Source organism: Parasteatoda tepidariorum, chromosome 7 (genome assembly GCF_982258835.1).
Source record: "Parasteatoda tepidariorum strain Cologne lab strain chromosome 7, Ptep-v5.0, whole genome shotgun sequence".
In the NCBI taxonomy this organism is placed as follows: Eukaryota; Metazoa; Arthropoda; class Arachnida; order Araneae; family Theridiidae; genus Parasteatoda; species Parasteatoda tepidariorum.
The window spans coordinates 112489141-112507711 of NC_141761.1; the positions used below are offsets into that span (position 1 = coordinate 112489141).

Genomic DNA, 18571 nt, shown 5'->3' on the forward strand with positions numbered 1-18571 from the left:
GTTTCGTTTGTTTTTTAAATAGATATTTGTTAAAAAAGATAAAATTCATCAGATTTGTATGACGATATTTTTCTATTGTTTAAAAGATATTCAATGAAGGTGTATACTATAGGTATGACAGATATTTATTTAATTGTTGTCGCAATTTAGTTGCTGTCCCAATTGTTGCCACAATCAAAAGTAATAAGAATAAATAGGTAATTTAATAGACGCCCGGTGGCTGAGCGGTAGCGTTTCGTGTTGTCGTGCCACCGGTCCCTGGTTCGACCCTTGGGCCGGGCAAGATTGACTCAGCCTTTCACCCCTTCAGTGGGTCGATAAAATGAGTACCATGGGAGCTAAAAACTGGGGGTTCCGCGTTGAGCCAACCGCCCAACCCGGAACATCTGCTCCTGCGCATCAGAGCCCAAAGATCAAGAAAACTGAAATGGGTACAGTAGGCCTTGGCCCTCTATGGACTGTCGCGACACTGAATTTAATTTTTTTAGGTAATTTCATGATACATTTTATAATAAATCTTTATTTTTATTTTATAGTATCTAATAATTAATAATTTGTTTATTATGAAACAATTAATCTAGCAGATTTAATGGTATGTTTTGTAATGTATTTTTATGGCCACAAAATAAAAAGAAGTAGAGATCGAAATTTTTAATTTTTATTTCTTAACCTTTGATACAGAATTTTTATAAAACATATTTTTCTTGCTTTTTGTAGTTATTTTGTATTAATTTAGATCAAAATAAATGAAAAATATTACACTTAGCGTTTTAATAATTAATAGTTATGATAAACAGTATGAAACACCAGTGTCTTTTTCTGTTAAGTATCTTTCAAACACGGCTACCTTCCAAGCAATAGTTTTTCTAATTTGCATTTATTTGTGGTTATTTAAATCGAGGATAAAAATTTATTAATCATAATTCGTTTTTAATTGACAAAATCAATTAATGATAAGTTTTTGAATTGGAATGAAAATTTAAAAAGAAAAAAAACTTTTTGAATATGAATAACTACTTTTTGTGGGTTTCATATTTTAGTACAAATATAATTCCTGTAATCTACCAGTTTTTTAAATAGGTATTAGACTGTTTTTATACCAATAAAAAATGCCAAAATATATTTTTGCCGGTAATTAAAGGGTCAAAAATTTTTTTTAAAGGAACACCGGTGTACCACTTGCGTCATAAGATTGAGATTAATTTAAGATTAATTACTTTAAATGATGCATATTTATATTAAAAATATATATTTTTAAATGTTATAAAATTTTGTGTATCTTACAATGCACAATTTTTTTTAACCTTTAATCTTTTCAATTAAGAAAAAAGTAATTTTTCCTGGACAAAGGGTATTATTGTGTGCAAATAATTCCTTTTAATAGTTATAAATATATTACGAAATGCGATTATGCAATATAAGTGAAATTTATATTAAGTCCAAACCATTTTACTAAAATATAGAGCCCATATTTTCCAATCGTAGCTATAGCTCCCACATTTTTCGGATCAAGAATCATAATTCATTTTTGCATTTGATTTTGCTTATTAAATTATGGTTTTTTTTCTAATAAATTAGCATGCATTAGGTTAATCATTCGAATAATTGGTATTACCTTAGTAATTCGATCATTAAATCAAAAGTTATTAAGGAGCTTACTTTTTTATTTTTCACAGTGTTCAACCATTGAAATATAAATTTTACGCGTTAAAAACATTGATACAAATAAAATAGCAAAAAATATCCTTTTTTTTAATGAGAAAGTTAGACGTTGGCCTTACCGGTCTACGTCTAAGTGCGAATAGATGTATATATTTGCGTTCCGGATCAAATTACAGTATAAATTACCGCCACTTTGGGTGCATCATCCATAAATCCGCTTCATCCACATCCCTTTTTACAGTAAAAAATTATTACGATATTTTTAACTGTCATATTTATTTAATTAAAGCTATTCAATGTTTTTGCGGTAATTATTACTCTAAAAATTACGGCATATCAAATCGTTGTTCCGTAACATGTTCCGGTAAAAATGGATCTTAAGGTGAAGACCTTTTCACCGTAATTTTATCTGGAATGTTTTACATTTATAGGCTAATTGATATATCTTCCTTCTTACGGATAATATGATTATTTTATTTTTGTTTCTTTATCAGTGCATTCAGAGAATTCAGAAATGATTGTTAGAATCCACTTTAGAATCTAAAAATGTAATTCGTGTCAACGATAAAGTCAAAAATTTAAGAGTAACAGATTAATATTCAAATAAGGAGAAAAGCTATCAAAATCTATCAATGCTGAAGAAGGTGGGACTGCAATATCAAAAGCTGTTTGGCTTCCACAAAAATAGATGTTCGAAATAAAAAGGTTACATCTAATACTGGCTTTGATGCCTTATGTATATCTATTGACTCACTTGTGATTCAGTAGATTTTATTGTTTTTTACAATAAAATTGTTTTTATTTAATAATTGATCTTGGACTCTAATGAGTGTACGTTTTGGGTAAGTTCATGAAAAGGATTCTAAAGAGTTTATAAAAAGGATTCTAAAAGGTTTCGGGAAAAAGATTCTAAAAGGTTTATGAAAAGCATTCAAAAGTGTTAATGAAAAGAATTCTAAAAGTTTCATGAAAAGAATTCTAAAAGTTTTATGAAAAGAATCCTAAAAGGTTTATGAAAGGTCTTCTAAAAGGTTTCTGGAAATGACTCTAAAAGGTTTATGAAAAGGATTATAAAAGGTTTATGAAAAGGATTATAAAAGGTTTTTGAAAAGGATTCTAAAAGGTTTACGAAAAGGATTCTAAAAGAGTTATGAATAGGATTCAAAAGAACTTTTGATAAGACTTTAAAAAAAGCAAGGTGTTCCGTAAAAACAGTATATAAATTTAGGATTCTTAAAAATTAAGACAGGAAATCATGCATTTTAGGCATCGTATAGTTATATTTATTTTAGATTATAGCAAAAACGCTGCCAAAATCTTTCAAATACAATAAAGAAAGACGAGTGCCCTGAAAATCTATACCTGATTTATTGCAGGTTAAAACCTCAAGGTGTTTCTATTAATTGTCCAACTTTCCCCAACAGCAATCAGGCAGGTTTTGGTGTTTCGTACTTTCTCTTTCCTAATTGTCATTTGCCAGATTACGATAGCATATCTGCTTTTTTGCTCGCCTTACAAATTACGACTTCCTAAGTTTATATTTTTCTTCTTCATACTTAAGGATTTTAAAATTTAGTATATTAAGGGTAGGGATTAAAGAACATCCAGTATAATTGTGTGTATAGTAAACAATGTACATCAACAAACTTTTAATATACTTAAGTAATCGTAACAATACCTACATAACTATACTGAAATTAAATTTGTATATTTCCTCTAGTTAAATTATAAGTTATAAGAAGCCCTTTTCTATTTGTTAAACTTCTTATGGAAAAGAGCTTTTGTAATATAATTCTTAGTATATTTTCAAAGACTACTTTCCATAAAAGAATTTTTTATACTTTGTATCAAAATAAATATTCGTTGTTTCATTTTTAAGTTTTGAAACTTGCCCAAGAAATATTTTAAAAAAATTAAAAAAAAAAAGGAAGAAAAGAAACTGGGTCATCTAAAAGTCTGGGAAAGAAACTTTAAACATTTTGAAATGTAATCTCTCAAGCGTGTTTTCCTCTGAAATTTAAAGATTTCGAGCAGTTGTTGGCTACATATTTTCATGAAATGCATTACCTTTTCAGGGACAATAAACTTGAAACAAGCATTATAATAAGCCCGATATTTTGTAAAATATGCAAGAGAGATAAATTTTCTAACTTAAGTTGAAAAAAATAACAACTTTGCATTGAAAGTAACAGATTTTTAAATATATTGAAAAGTTCTGCCTTAGTTATTTTTAAAGATAGCAATTTTAAAACATACTATTTATTTCTAAATGTTTCACTGATGTACATGAAACTGCTGCTATTCAGTTCAAGTTAAAACTATTAGATTTGAGATTATTATTTTGGGAAAATACTGCAGTCAAGTTCAAAACTTTTTTGTTTAGATAACGTGTATATGTAATGTCTCTTTTAAATTGGGAAATTTGACTTTTGAAAGTTAATAATATCTCTCTATTTTAAAAAAAAATTATTTGAAACATGCAAAAAAAAAAAAACAATGGATGTAAATCTAAATTTCTTACAATGAAAAACATTTTGTTTCTTTAAGAGAAAATATACTTTCGAAATCTTCATAACAAGCACAGTATTATTTAAATGGTTATAACGAAAGAAATATACAATTTATATATATTTTCTAAGCTGAAAATGCTTATTTTTCCGATTATTTATGCTTTTTATTATTTATTTAAACATCTGTATTCAGAAAATATATAAATATTAAATAATATTAAGTCCTCATTATTTTTACAGAAGCACTTGTTATCTAAAAATGTTTGCACCGAGTGTGCTATTGTTGAAAATAATAATTTCGAAATGGACCAACTGAATATTTTTCAAATAAAAGCAGCTTTACTGCAAAAAAAAAACAATTATATCCCATTTGATATTACGTTTACTGTTTTGCGCACATTTATGTCCAGTTTATGCATTTTTCTCTATATATGCATGCACACATGTGTATACATATACATGTATACAAATAATTAAATATCAATCCTATGAGCTAACATAAGTATGAAAGCGAAAACGTACAAGCTTACAAATTTCTGAATGAAAATTCTTTTTTAGTGAAGAGAAATTGAAAGTAGAGCTCCGATTATCCGAACTGCTCGGGACCGAACATGGTTTGGATACTGAAAAGTTCGGATAATTAGAAAACTATTTAAAATCTAGTGTACATGATTATTATTTATGCACTAACTTCCTTCCGCACCTTTTGTAGGCTTTAAAATAGCTTTAGCGTGTTTAAAAGTTTTTTTTCTTCAATTTATAAATATTTTTAATCAACTTTTTTTAAAACCTTTTTTCATTTTGAGTTACTTTTATCATATTTCAGTTTTTTAGAATTTTTTTTGTCAATTACTGATTTTACCACATTTTTCATTATTTTCCATTGCAAAAGAAATCCAAAAAAGAAAAAGATTTCGTTTCAAAGAAGATGCGTTTTTTTAGCTGCCATATATCCCTTATTCTTTTTAAATAAATCAACTGAACTGGATCAACATCATTTTGACGTTCTAGGCAATTCATTGCAATATCTAATGAATTGCATGCTTCTATATGAGAAGGTCCACTGTCTTGAACTTGATCACTTACTTCTTCCTCTTCGTCTGTGGAGTTCCGATTTTCATTCAAAATATCAGCAACAATTTCATCATTTTCATCCGAAAGATCTACTAGTTCAGAAACTTCAGTTTTTCTGTTAAGAATTTTATTCCAAGATTTATTACTCCAAGCACTGTAATCACTAATCATTAAATATAAGTGACAACTACCCATTCCCCAATTATAAAACTTCAGCACTTATCTATTCATAAACTCCTTCTGCATTCCAACCATAGTAGACTATCAAAATGAAGCTCGCATTCTTGAAAGATAATTTTCAGTTGTAAAGGGGTAGGTAGGTTTAACTGTATCACTATACATGTATGTATGGCTGCTATAAGAAAACTGCTAAAAAGGTTGTAAATTAAATATGGTTTCGGATGAAGGGATATTATTTATTCTTCTTAATTTAGAAAAATTGTCAAAAGGTTAAAAAGTATTCTAAACTTTAAAAAAAAAAAACGAATTCAGACATAGTTCGGATAATCGGTGCTCTACTGTATGTATATATATATATATATATATATATATATATATATATATATATATATATATATATATATATATATATATATATATATATATATATATTATATATATATTATATATATATTATATATATATATATATATATATATATATATATATATATATATATTATATATATATATATATATATATATATTATTATATATAGTACGAATTGTGCGAAAATGAAATTAATGTACTCACATATTTCTTGATATAACCTTATTATTTTTTCGCTCAGTTTCAACAAAAAGAAATCTTGGAAATATATCTTCAATGCATCATTATTAGATGTGATTTTGTAGCAGTAGAAAGTTAAATACTCTCAGTCTGTAGCAGTTCTCAATCTCTCGTTAAACAATCTTTTATTGAAGCACTGCCCTTGCGAATTTAATGACTCGAGCCACTACAACATTTTATCTTCTTCCTTTCAATTTCTTTTTTTTTTCCTCATCGTTTACACATCAAACTTAATCAATAATAGACATTACATTTCAGTGCAACTCATATATTTAATGCAGTGTAGCCGCTTCTGGCCACTAAATTCCACATCCATTCAACCAATGAAGTATCTCATTTTCTTTTTTTTAGATCCCTGTGAAGGTGTAGAATGCCCAGCTTCCCAAGTATGCCAACTAGACAACAACCGCAATCCAATATGCAGATGCAATGCAATATGTTCGCCCGATTTCAGACCAGTCTGTGGTTCTGATGGAAAAACTTATATAAACGAATGTTCCTTAAGAGTAGAATCTTGTAAATCTAGGAGGAGCCTTCGAATTATATTCAGTGGAGAATGTAGTTCAGGTGAGATCAGAACTTAAAATATTTTTTTTTAAAGATATAAAACTTCGCTATTCTTGCATGTTTTGTTCTGTAGCGTAACAACCACTAAATCTATTCAATTGCTATTCACTAGTATATAACGCTGTTAACTGGATTCTATCTTTAGGTACTTTTTGATATATGACTGTTGACATTGTCGTTAGCCTTCTCCCCACATTGGTGATCCGGACGTGATCCAAATCACCAATTTGTGCATGTTACTGAATTTGTCAATCGCCATCTATTAAAAGATACGTCCTGATGGGATTGAGCTGACATGTGATATATATTAGTGAATTTGAATTGAATAAGTGTAGTGGTAGCTACGCTACAGTTCAAATAGTAGCGAGCATATTAGGGAAATTAAAAGGACGCTGCTTTGGGAATATAAGTGCATTTAAAAAATGAGTATAAAAATTTAATATTCATTCTCTTTGATTTCAGAACGAGTTTTACCGATTTGGGCATAGATTCTGTCAGGCTTCTACATGTTTTGATAGTTTTTTCAACCCTTAACTGTTCTTAATAATAAATAAATATAAGATTAACAAATTAATTATAAATTATTTTGTCAGAGGTATAGATGAGCGGTCCAGGTCTGAAATCAATGATATAATTAAAGAATTGATTTAGTGCAATGGGATACATGCAGGTGACGTAGTTTGGGTATCTTGATCCTCATTGGTTGTTGAAACGTGACATTTGCTTACGTCAGCAATAATTCTTTCCATTCTATTTGAGTAAGCCAAACTCTCCAAGTATCAATTGTCTTAAGTGACACATTCTATATTCTTATACAAATGTTTTTTTTCCACAAATATTTCAATTCTTTCTTTATATTATTTAACACAAAGACAGGCTGGAATCCATGTAGAACATAAACTAATTATGCATCGAATTTTCCAGGTACACAAAACAAAAATATGTCAGGGCTACAATAAAATACAAAGACAAATAACAAATCTACGTTAAGTAAATGACATATTTCAATAAATTGGATGTGCTGTATTGAATTAACTTGGCGTTAGTTAAAATTTTAACTTGTGTAGAGAAACTTAGCTCAGGCGCTGATGTCATTAGTTACATGTGTGGGTATCCGTGTTCTTCTTCTCGAAGAGCAGGTTGGAAATATAGAAACAATTAAATATATATTCATTTATTTAACAGCAAGAAGTACATTAAGAAACAATTTGCAATCTCCTCAAAACAAAGTCTAGCCTCGTTTTATTCTAAAAACAATTCGCATGCGACGTTTTTGGATATTGTCGTGTTATGCTTTCCTCGTTTCATCCTATTCCTTACTTTTGTCAGTCTCGTTAGATTTTATTTTTTAACGTCCTGGCGTATTTATCGTTTTGCAGTTCATTTTGTTTCGCTAATTTTTATCACTATTTTACTCGGTTAATAATATTGTATGCACATAAAAAAGGCTAAAAGTTGTAAGATCAATTCTGAAGCATTTTTTGACGAAATATCCCTATAATTTATTTAATTTTAATTTTTTTTTTGTATTCATTATTTTTCAGTATATTTTTAAACTTTAGCTTTTATTTTATTTTAACCGCACTCCTATTTTTTTCACTACTTGCTTTGTTTTGCTTTTTTTTTTCATTTGCTTTATTCTTTGTGATTTAGATTTCTTCTATTTTTCTTTTATTTTACGGCAAGTATCCAAATCGAATTGAAATATTTCATCTCATTAATTTTGTTTACAATTCATTTTTCATAATCCCTTTGAGAAGTGACTGTACGTCGCCGTTTGAAAAGCAGTTCCAAACATGTTTTCTTTAAAATTGAAAAGAAATTAAAATTTATTCTTGATACAATTAATACGCTCGATGCTGTAATAATAACAGAGAGCATTAGCACGTGCAGGCTCTTAAAATCATTAAAAAGTCCTTAGTTCATAAAACCTTTTTAAAGGTCCTTAAAAGGCACATTTTGTTTCTTTGATTCTTATCTTTCTCCTTCCTCCACTGTTCTAAAAATATCATCAAAGCCGATGCATGTTAATAGTTAATTTTTTTAAGATTTTAGAACGTATTCTAAAAGAAATTAACACTATTTTGTAAATACTAATTTATAATTGCTTGAATTTTTCAATCTATAAGTTAATTACAATCAGAGTTAATACAAATTAATTGAACCATTTTAAAATTCGTATTAGTTAAAAGTATTTTCGAAAAATATAGTATCTTTTGTGGATGTAGAAGAAACATCCTTTAAATACATGTTTCGAGGTATAACTAATTAATAAAGCAAATTAATAAAGAAATCAATGCATTAAATATATTTTAATAAAGAATTAATCCCACTTAAATGCATTAAAGATTTCGAAAAATAAAATAATCCGACATAAGTTATAAGACATTTTGTTTTATTCGTAAGTTTAAAATATAATATTTAGTGTACATAATTTTAAATTATTTTAGAAAAAATTTCAATGTTTCTTTCAAGACAAAAATTATTTTAAGAGATTAAAGATAATGGAGGTAAATAATTTTAATCCGATATTCGTGTACATTGTTTATGAGAAGTAGTTTTTAAAGCAGCAAAAATTTTAATTATGCATTTATCATTTATAATCACTTAGAATGTGTCTTATAGGGAAGAGAGATTAAATTATATATTATTATATTATCGAGAAGAAAATGTATTTATAATATTTTTTCATTGATATATATAGAGTAACGATTGTTTTTTTATATTATTATTTACAATGTTTACAAAGTATAGATTTATTTTTCAATAAGGAATAAATGCTTAAAAATTAAAAAAAAGATGTTTCATAATACAACGTTTTATCTGTTTTTTATTTTAAGAACTTTAGTCAATTTTATTTTAATTTTCAAAAAAGGATTTTATCTAAACAAACACTTTAGCGCATTCCGGCTTAAATTATTTCGAATAAAATATTAAAAAATTTAATAATTAATTGCAGTTCTACAAGTAAAATTATTATTTTGGGAACGTATTTTTCAGATTAAATACAATTATTTGTAAATACAAAAACAATCTAAAATAAAGGAATAAAGCGAAATTACTAATTCATATTTATCGATTACTAATATATATTACTTAATCGTATTTATCGACCACTTAATAAAACTTATAGCCAATAATAAACTTAATAAATTATGTTTTTACAGCATTTAGGGCTACGTACATTTAAAACCACCATATTTATGAAAAGAAATAAATTTTTATAGACATAACGTTGTTCTTTTACTGTTCACAACTTCATAAATCCTCTTTCGCCAATCAACACCAAAACAGGTTTTTAATTAAACATTTATTTAATTTCAGTGCAATTTCTTCTCTTACACAGATATCTTACAGAAATAGCTTAAAATCTATTCCAATCCTTCCAAAAATCCGGTATTCTGTTTAAATTGTCTACTACTGTATTCCAACTTTGCTTCATTTCATTCCGGTTTTTCGTTTGAAATTGTTCCGAAAAAGGCTTTTTTAAAAAGATTCCAAAAATTTTCAAATCCACTTTCTAAATTATTTTAATTTCCCAAAACTTCAAAAGCTCAAAAATAAATTGCATAACATTTTTCAAAGTGTGCTCCAACCTACTTTAAATAAATTTAAGTCACTTCCGTAGCTAAGTTTAAAAAAATCATCATCTTAGATAACATAAAATTAAGGCTACAAAATAAAAACTACATCTCCCTAGAACTACAAACTACAGCTTAAACTTTTATGCATATAAAATTTATAAAACGGCATAAGAAATTATTATCAGTGTTATTTGATGCTAATTGGAAATAGGTATACAATATTTGCATTCTGAAAAGGGCAGAACGTCTTACAAAAAATGAAACAAATGTATATTTTTGACTGACTGCTATAATTCTGAAGAATAAATTTAATTCTTTTTAAAGGCAAACTATGTTGTTTTCGGCAGTGTTAAAAATTATTTCTTCCTTTCATCTAGTCGATTGCTTTTTCCAACTGTGAAAAAACATCAAAATAATTTAAAGGAATGTAAGACTAAAGTTCATTTGTCTCCCTTATGCAGGAGAAACTCATATCTTTTATTAAAAACATTTTAAATAAAATTACATTAAATAAAAATATATTAAACAAATATATATTAAATAAAAATGTTCCTTGGTTGTTAACTAAGCAAACATCATTAAGATAGTTACGGAAAAAAGCATTTCCATTTTAGAACCTTTTTATTCGATTTATTACCTTGAACTCAAGTTAGCAGCAAGCACAACTTTTAAACTTGTATTCAAGAAAGAAAGGACATGCATTACAACCAACAAAAAAGCACCAATAGTTTAAAAGCAAAATGGGGTAATAAGACCTTTCTAGACAAACTTATGTCTAACTTTTATAGATAATAATAAGGCATTTTGATTACTTTAACAAATAAGAACATTTATGCTTCATAATATAAAAACTTTATTTGCTTCAAAAAATATATATAAAAGTGTTAAAAGTCGGCATTTTTCGAGCTCTCAAATATAGGCATTCATTCTCAAGATTTACCAGATGTGAATGAATAAGGCAAAAGAGATTTGAAACACAAAGTGTAAGGCTGTCAATGAAGCAAATATTGAATAAAGGGGGCTAACATAACTTGTAAATCTATGGTAGGTGAAAGTGAAAAATAAAATAAGGAAAATCCAGATTTCCAGAACATTAGAATGATTCATCTTTATCCTAGAATTTTCTTTCGTCAATATGAATACTGGGTCACTTGATAACGTCATGAGTCACTCACCACTTCTTTATAACACGTTGAAATGAAGCCTGCCCCTAATTTGCCCGGTGCTTCTAATTTTTCTTTTTTAAGCTTTATTTATTTTTCGTTAGCTAACTAAAAATTTCTGTTTCCCTCTCTGCGCCGGTGGTATTTCAAATTTTGATTTTCATCCATATTTATTTTCACATTTTTCGTTGGTAACTTAATGTTTTCTCTTATTAATACTGAGTTTTGAGAATGGGTGCTTATTTTTAAATGCTAGAAAACAGTGCTTTTATTACCACCATCATATTTTTTGAAGCAGAAGAAGTTTTTTATACTATCTAGTACGTTAGTTTAAGTACGCCTTGAGGTTATTCACTTAAGAACTCTTATGGTTTAGAGAAAAGTATATACGATTATTGAAATCTAGAAATTAACTTCCCAAGTCAAAACTCTTGATCGTCCCATCAAAGAATTTTGAGATTTATGTTGGCTTCAGTGCGATTCATGATGGTCCAACATTATTTGATGGTCACAATCATTCAACATTTTCCATTACGTGTTCATGTTTTTTGATATGCCAACCAACTACCATCATTCCATAATGGAAAATGCTGCTCTAAAACCATCAAGAGAAGTGTGACTCTCATGGACCAACAATCCATGATGCTCCGTAATTGTGGTTCCAATTATACATTTCTATGATGGTTTAATAGGAATTCCTATTAGTCCTCAAAAATATACCATCAGAACAATTTCTGTTTTTTTTTTATGTTGAATCATCAAATAAATCAGTCCGAATTCCAACATTGGAATGATTGCTGTTCATGATCGTTCCAACATTTGATTTCTAAGATACTATGATAAAAATTCGCGATGGTTCAACATGAACAAACCATCAAACCAATTGCTATTCTTATGTTGAACCATCATAAATCAGTCCGAATTCCTACATTGTGGTGATGATTACTTATGTTGGTTATCATCAAAAAATATAATGGTTCATGATAAAATTATTGATGATTACCATCAAGATAATGTTGGTCTATCAGTCAAAAACCATAAAAATTTTTGACTTGTATATCCTTGTTTTTGGCAAGCTTGGAGCTTAAGAATATTCTGACCGATTGAGTTAGAGGTCTTTATTACCCTATTGACATATATTTATTGCATGCCATGCAGTAGTTAGATGACATGTAGAAACGTTAATCCTAAGAATTATCCTAGCTGTATTGTAGCATTTCGCATGTTAACTCAAGGTGCCAATCCGTGTGAAAACCTTCAGTGCGGTCCAGGTCAAGAATGTGATATTGATAGGTACGGAATAGCTACTTGCCAGTGTCCGCCAAATTGCGAGCCAGTCATGCGACCAGTGTGTGGGGATGACGGGAAGACCTACTACAATGAGTGTGAGATGAGGAGGAGTGGATGTGAGGTGCAGAGATTACTGACTGCTGCCTACAGAGGAGCTTGTGGTAAGTTTCCAATTCATCATTTTCTCCTGAAAGTCACAAACAGTCCCTTAACTTGTGCGCTCGAGTTAATTCGATCACGCTAAGCAGGCCAAACTGTGCACACTCGAGATAATTCGAGCGACGGTGTATTTTATGCTGCTATAATTTTTCACACTCGAATATAATCGAGAATTGGAAATAACAATGTGAAAGCTAAGAACAAAAATCGTGTAATTGATATTTATCATTTAAGCTATAACAATTATTTATTCGAATAAGATATACAGAGAGAGCAAATATATATTTTAAAGTGGTAGTTTATCAATTGTGATTCTTGGTTTAATAAATTCAATTTAGTAGACTTTTATCCACCACTATTTCAAAATAATTCGTCGGCTTATAGAATTTACCACTTTATAGTACATATGTCATGTCTATACCTTTTAAAAAGCAAGCAAAAATAGTCAAATATTTTCAAAATTTACTTTGTAGCTATTTACCGTTTTTTTTTTATTTTATTGTTATTTTGGCGTGTCCGGAGCAGTTTGCATTTCTGAATATAACCTTTTTCCATGGAACAAAAGCGCAGTATATCAAAATTGTCCACCAAAAGGAAAGACAATGTTGTAAAGTGTGTTTTTTTACATAAAAAGAAATTTTTTTTTTTCATAAAATCTGTGCGTTAAGGGGTTAACTAAAGGGTGTCCCAAAAATATGGCAAGATTTGAATTAAATAGAAAACACAGTTTTTGGTAAGCATTGGTAATATTGTATTGTTACTTTTTCATTGAAACATAAAGTACATAGGATTGGGTTATATATGGAATAACACATCGGGCAAATTTCCTCCACGGCTTTGCTGGCACATACGCACTCTTTTGTCGTAATTTTTCATGAGCATTTTTCTGTATAATTGTGGCTGAATTTCGTTGATGCAGCCTTTAATTTTCTCTTGCAATGCACGAGTGGTTGTGGGTTCGTTGACATAGACCTTTGAATTCAAATAACCCCATAAGAAGAAATATAATGGTGTTAAATCGCACGATCTAGGGGGCGAATTCACCGCAAACCCCAGATCACCGAAACGAGAGAGTACACAACCAGGAAATGTCTTATGCAGTAATTGAATTGTTTCACTTTCTGTATGGCATGTGGCACTGCCTTGAAGGCCTCATTTTTACTAACCCTAAACTCTCAGCTGTCAAATTGTTCTTTTGTCAAGGTTGCCAACCATTTACTGCAGAAATTGTTTAAAATTCAAATCTTGCGTTAATTTTGGGACACCCGTTACAATGCGAGGCTTTTGGTCTGAATAAGGAAAAGTGTCACAGTCACAAAATCCTCCCATAACAAATCAATACCTCTGAAGTTTTTGAATTGGAGATGGGTCGTTCTCTGGTTCAGGTCAGAATTACGATCTGTGGATAAATGAATGGAGCATGTTCGGGTCGTCCCTGAAAAACGGGTTGTGACGTGTGCGTGGCTGAAGTCGTCTTCTTGGCCATAGATGGCGCCACTGGAAAAACAAACGCACCCTCTGTCTTAAAAATGTGCTTTCTGATTCGCCACTGCCAATCAGGAAGCTTAATTTCAAGCAGGCTTCCTGATTTGCAGTGGCATAAGTAACATCAACAATATTGTCTATTGTTCAGAATCATTCAAATCAAGTTGTAGCATTCGAGAAAAAGTGTTTTGAAATTATTCTTTATTGAATGGCCTTAGCAAAAGCATTGCCTAAATGTATTTATGTATTGCGAATTTTTAAATAATGCTAAACAAATGCATGCAGGGTAGGAAAACTGGGGACATAACGAGTGCTTGATAAGAATGTAATTCGATTATTTGTTTTTTTTTTTGTAAAGAGCTTTGTAAAATGCTGCCTTCGAGCCAAAATAAGTAAAACTAGGTAGTATTCTATTTATTCTATATCTATAATCAAGCACCCGCTTTTTTTTAAAAAATTAAAACCATAGTTAAGAAATTAAACTTTTTTAATTACTTTAAACATGATTCAAAAGATAAAATACACATTTTATATCCTGGTTTAATATTTGACATGTACAGTGTTATAAGCTCGGCTTAGACGTTTTTTGATTCAGAAACATTTGAACCAACAAAGCCATGAGAATTGTTATCATTGTATGCCTCCCCGATATAAAGGGATCTGTTTCATGTTATTTTTTTATAAAATGCTTAATTGAAAACCAGAACGAATTAAGAGGTCAAACTTATTATAAATTTTGTAAAAGAAACGGTAACTGACTATTTATTATTAAAACTAAATAAATATATATCATTTTAGATTTTATTACAGCATTTTATTACAACTTTTCTTATTTTCTTATTAACTTGCCTTCGTGCAATTCGGGGAGATTTCTATATTGTGATTTGTGGCGTAATTATCTCCAAGTCTTTGCAACTTCCGGGAAAAACTATAAAAGAAAAACATCACAGAAAAGAACCAACTTGAAAGTTATAACTCGTTACCACCCCCGGGCAAACTCTACATGTTTTTTTTTTAAATTGCAAGTTTAAAATCTATTTGGCACCTTGGGGATTGTAGGTGGCGTGACACATCAGGACACGTAAATATCCCCTGCAATTTTCGATTGTTTTCTCTTTTAAAAAAATACTGTTATGCCTTGTAAATATCAAAGTACAACGTGTACGTAGAAACGTCGGAAGCTCTTTTAATTAACCAGTTGATATTTTTGAAGCATATTTTAAACTAGAGACCCTGCTCTGCACGGATTCCTCTGCTTCAAAAGTAAGCACTTCGGCAATTCGTTTCCAGCACATTCTAAAATAGAATTTCATTTCTAAATCAAACTTACATAAAATAAATAAAATGAAAAATAAATACTAAATAATTTAAAACAGTATTTGTCCGCGAATGCGTATCCGGGTGTAATACGTGGAACGATTTATTTCCTAACAAATTTCCAGTATTTGCCATTTCGAAAAATATTTGCAAGCGTGTCAAATTTATCCTTGTTAGATATTCAAAATAAACGCCTGGGATTGGTGGAGTCATGACACATGACCCATTGGTATTTTCTTGTTAGCAAACTTAAGTTCTTTGGAGAAATCTAATAGTAAACAAAAGGAACTTCACCGCCAGAGACCAAACATAGCGCCAATATGTATTGGTATTCTCTAGAGGAATTCGACAAATATTATTCTTATAATTAGGGACCATATAAAATATTCGCGTTGCGAGACTCATTCTTCTATTGTTTAGTAAGAAATATAATGAAATATTCTTAAAGCTGATTGTCTCCATTTTTACCCAGATTTTTTGTCAATATTAATTCGATTTCGTATATGGAAATAAAAAATCTTATACACAAAATTTTAACTATTTTTCAATCAAATAGAACGCTTAAATTTTTAATGAAGTTCAGAACCCGATTGAGCTTTTATCGTTTTTTCGGCCGTTTATATTGTTTTTCGATCTGTTTTCCTGTCGTAACAGCTCAGATAACTTTAGGAGTACTAATTTAGTAACGTATTCTACCTATGCTACCATGTGTTACGTGATTGCTTGGTTTATCTGACATAACGAATAAAAAAAAATTTAAATATTAAAGAGCGGACAATAAACTCTTTTTTTTTTACTGAGAGCTAACAATAATCGTTGATGTTACTTTCAGAATATTTTTTTTAAAAAAATTGCTGTCTGCAATTTTATTTATACCTATGGCTAGTTCTTAATCAGTAAAAAAATTGTATTTTTCAAACGTTTCGCCCGAGCGATCTTATTGAAACTTTGAACACATTTTGGGATCTGGGGTTTAGATTTCCCCCTTCATACCACAGTCCGAATTTCAAAATGTTATTACATACAGTTCCAAAGCTGTCAGAAAGGCACAAGACGAGCCTCTTCATTTTGATATCGTAGATTTTATTAAGCAAAAAAATGTCAATTCTCAATTTCTTTAGCCTTTAACAATAATGTTTAAGTAGTAGCTACACGTGTATATTCTGAATTTGGAAGACTGTGCGCATTAAAATGCATTCAAATATGCCTTTGAAATTAGTTTTTTTTTTCATGTGTTATATACCATTTTTGAAGAAAATCTAATTGTCTATTGTTTTTTGATTGTCTATTGTTTTTTGAAATTACATACATTTTCAGGCTTGTGTGTTCAATTTAGGCTTATAAATCTTTTTCAAATAGAAGGACAGATAGCACAATACGGAGAAAGACAGCACGAAGATACATCCAGGATTCGAACCAGCTATCTCCACGCTTTGCACAGCGTTTGGCGGGTGATACCGCTCGGCAAGGGAGGCCCCGAATATCGTACCAGTAATTTAAAAATGCACTTCTCAGTGTTTACTCGTCTCCATTGGAAGCACGTCAGTCTCATAAGCAACCAAACACTATTTTTGAGCCGCGATGTCTTAGAGGATAGTGTTCGCCTTTCAATGAGCTGAATCGGGTTCGAATCCCTGCTATAGAGCGGTGATACGAATTCCTCATCCGCCTAGCACCGGCAACAGTGCTAACGTGAAATATCCTCTGTATTAGACGGATCATGGGTTAGAGTCCCTTAGCCGTCAGGCTAATCTTGGGAGATTCTCGTTGTCCTCCTCTTCATGCAACTCCAATGCAGGTGGGTTCCATCAAAAAGTCATCCACGAAGACAAAAATCCCCCCCTACTTGATCCAGGAGTTCGCTTGTCTTCTGAAATGGGTTTAAAATTACAAGGCTACAGGTATCCAAGGCATCTTGGGTAACAGCGCGATTCAAACCCGCTACCTCTACTCTTTGCTCGATACCGCTCGGCAAGGAAGGCAACAAAATGATTTTAAAATTGAACAAAACTGCCGGCATTTTCACTTCCTATGTAACAAAAAATTTAAAAAATTCAAATTGAAGACACATTTTAACAGTGATGACAAGTGAAAGTTCCAAAAAATAATTAAGGTTGATGAGAGTTTTCCTATAAATCATCAAATATGAAATAATCCATACTACATTTAAAAACAGTGCTCTATAACTTCGACAATTATAAATTATCTTTTACTTATATTTAGAAAAGATAGTATTTAGAATACTCCTTGATAACGCTTCTAATGGTTTACAAGCCTACATAAGAGAATTCGGATAAAAATAAATACAAGCAGAATAGCACTCCAGTAATTAATTCCCGTTGATTGATTGAGTTAGCCTACACATGTTTCTGAATCAATTATACTATAGAGGAATGAGGATATTCTATTCTATCCCTAATCAATAAAATACAAATCGTTAACATTGCATTTAGAAAGGCCACTTCAACGAAAAAGTCAACTTTTTTTTATACAATAAGGAAAAATGTAATTGTAAAATTATATACAAATTTAAAATATTTGGTGATATTAAAGCGTCTTATATAGATTTGTGTGCTTTGGAATCAAGAATTAAAATTTCAAAATGAACTACATATTTCGTCAACAGATGGCATTAATTATTTAAAACGCTATATATTTCTGTTGATTTCTGCTGTTTTTTAGCCCATTTAAATTGAAATATATATATGCACGGAAGTCTATTATCGTTGCTTTCAAAATACACTGTGTTGCAGTAAATAATGGTTATTTTGAAAATATCGTTAGATATATTTTTTATTTAATTTGCAGCTCCATTTATTGATATTCCGTGTAATTTATTCTATTTCTTGATTATATAATAAAACTTGGTTATAAAATTATTGTTTATCTAAGCGGAACGCAGTAAACACCTTCTATTTTCCTTTAATACATCACTCACATCGTAGTTTGTTGTTGGAACACCTTGAAACAG

General features: G+C 29.8%; 1 protein-coding gene across 2 annotated transcripts in view; it reads left to right on the top strand.

The window, feature by feature from the left end:
• The window catches only part of LOC107441892 (agrin-like), a 119848-nt gene that overhangs the window by 32581 nt on the left and 68696 nt on the right, over window positions 1-18571 (top strand). For both annotated transcript variants that reach the window (XM_071182996.2, XM_016055288.4), the window contains exons 2-3: window positions 6387-6602; window positions 12585-12800. In XM_071182996.2, coding sequence (XP_071039097.1) covers window positions 6387-6602; window positions 12585-12800 — 432 coding nt within the window. The remainder of the gene's footprint in view (window positions 1-6386; window positions 6603-12584; window positions 12801-18571) is intronic.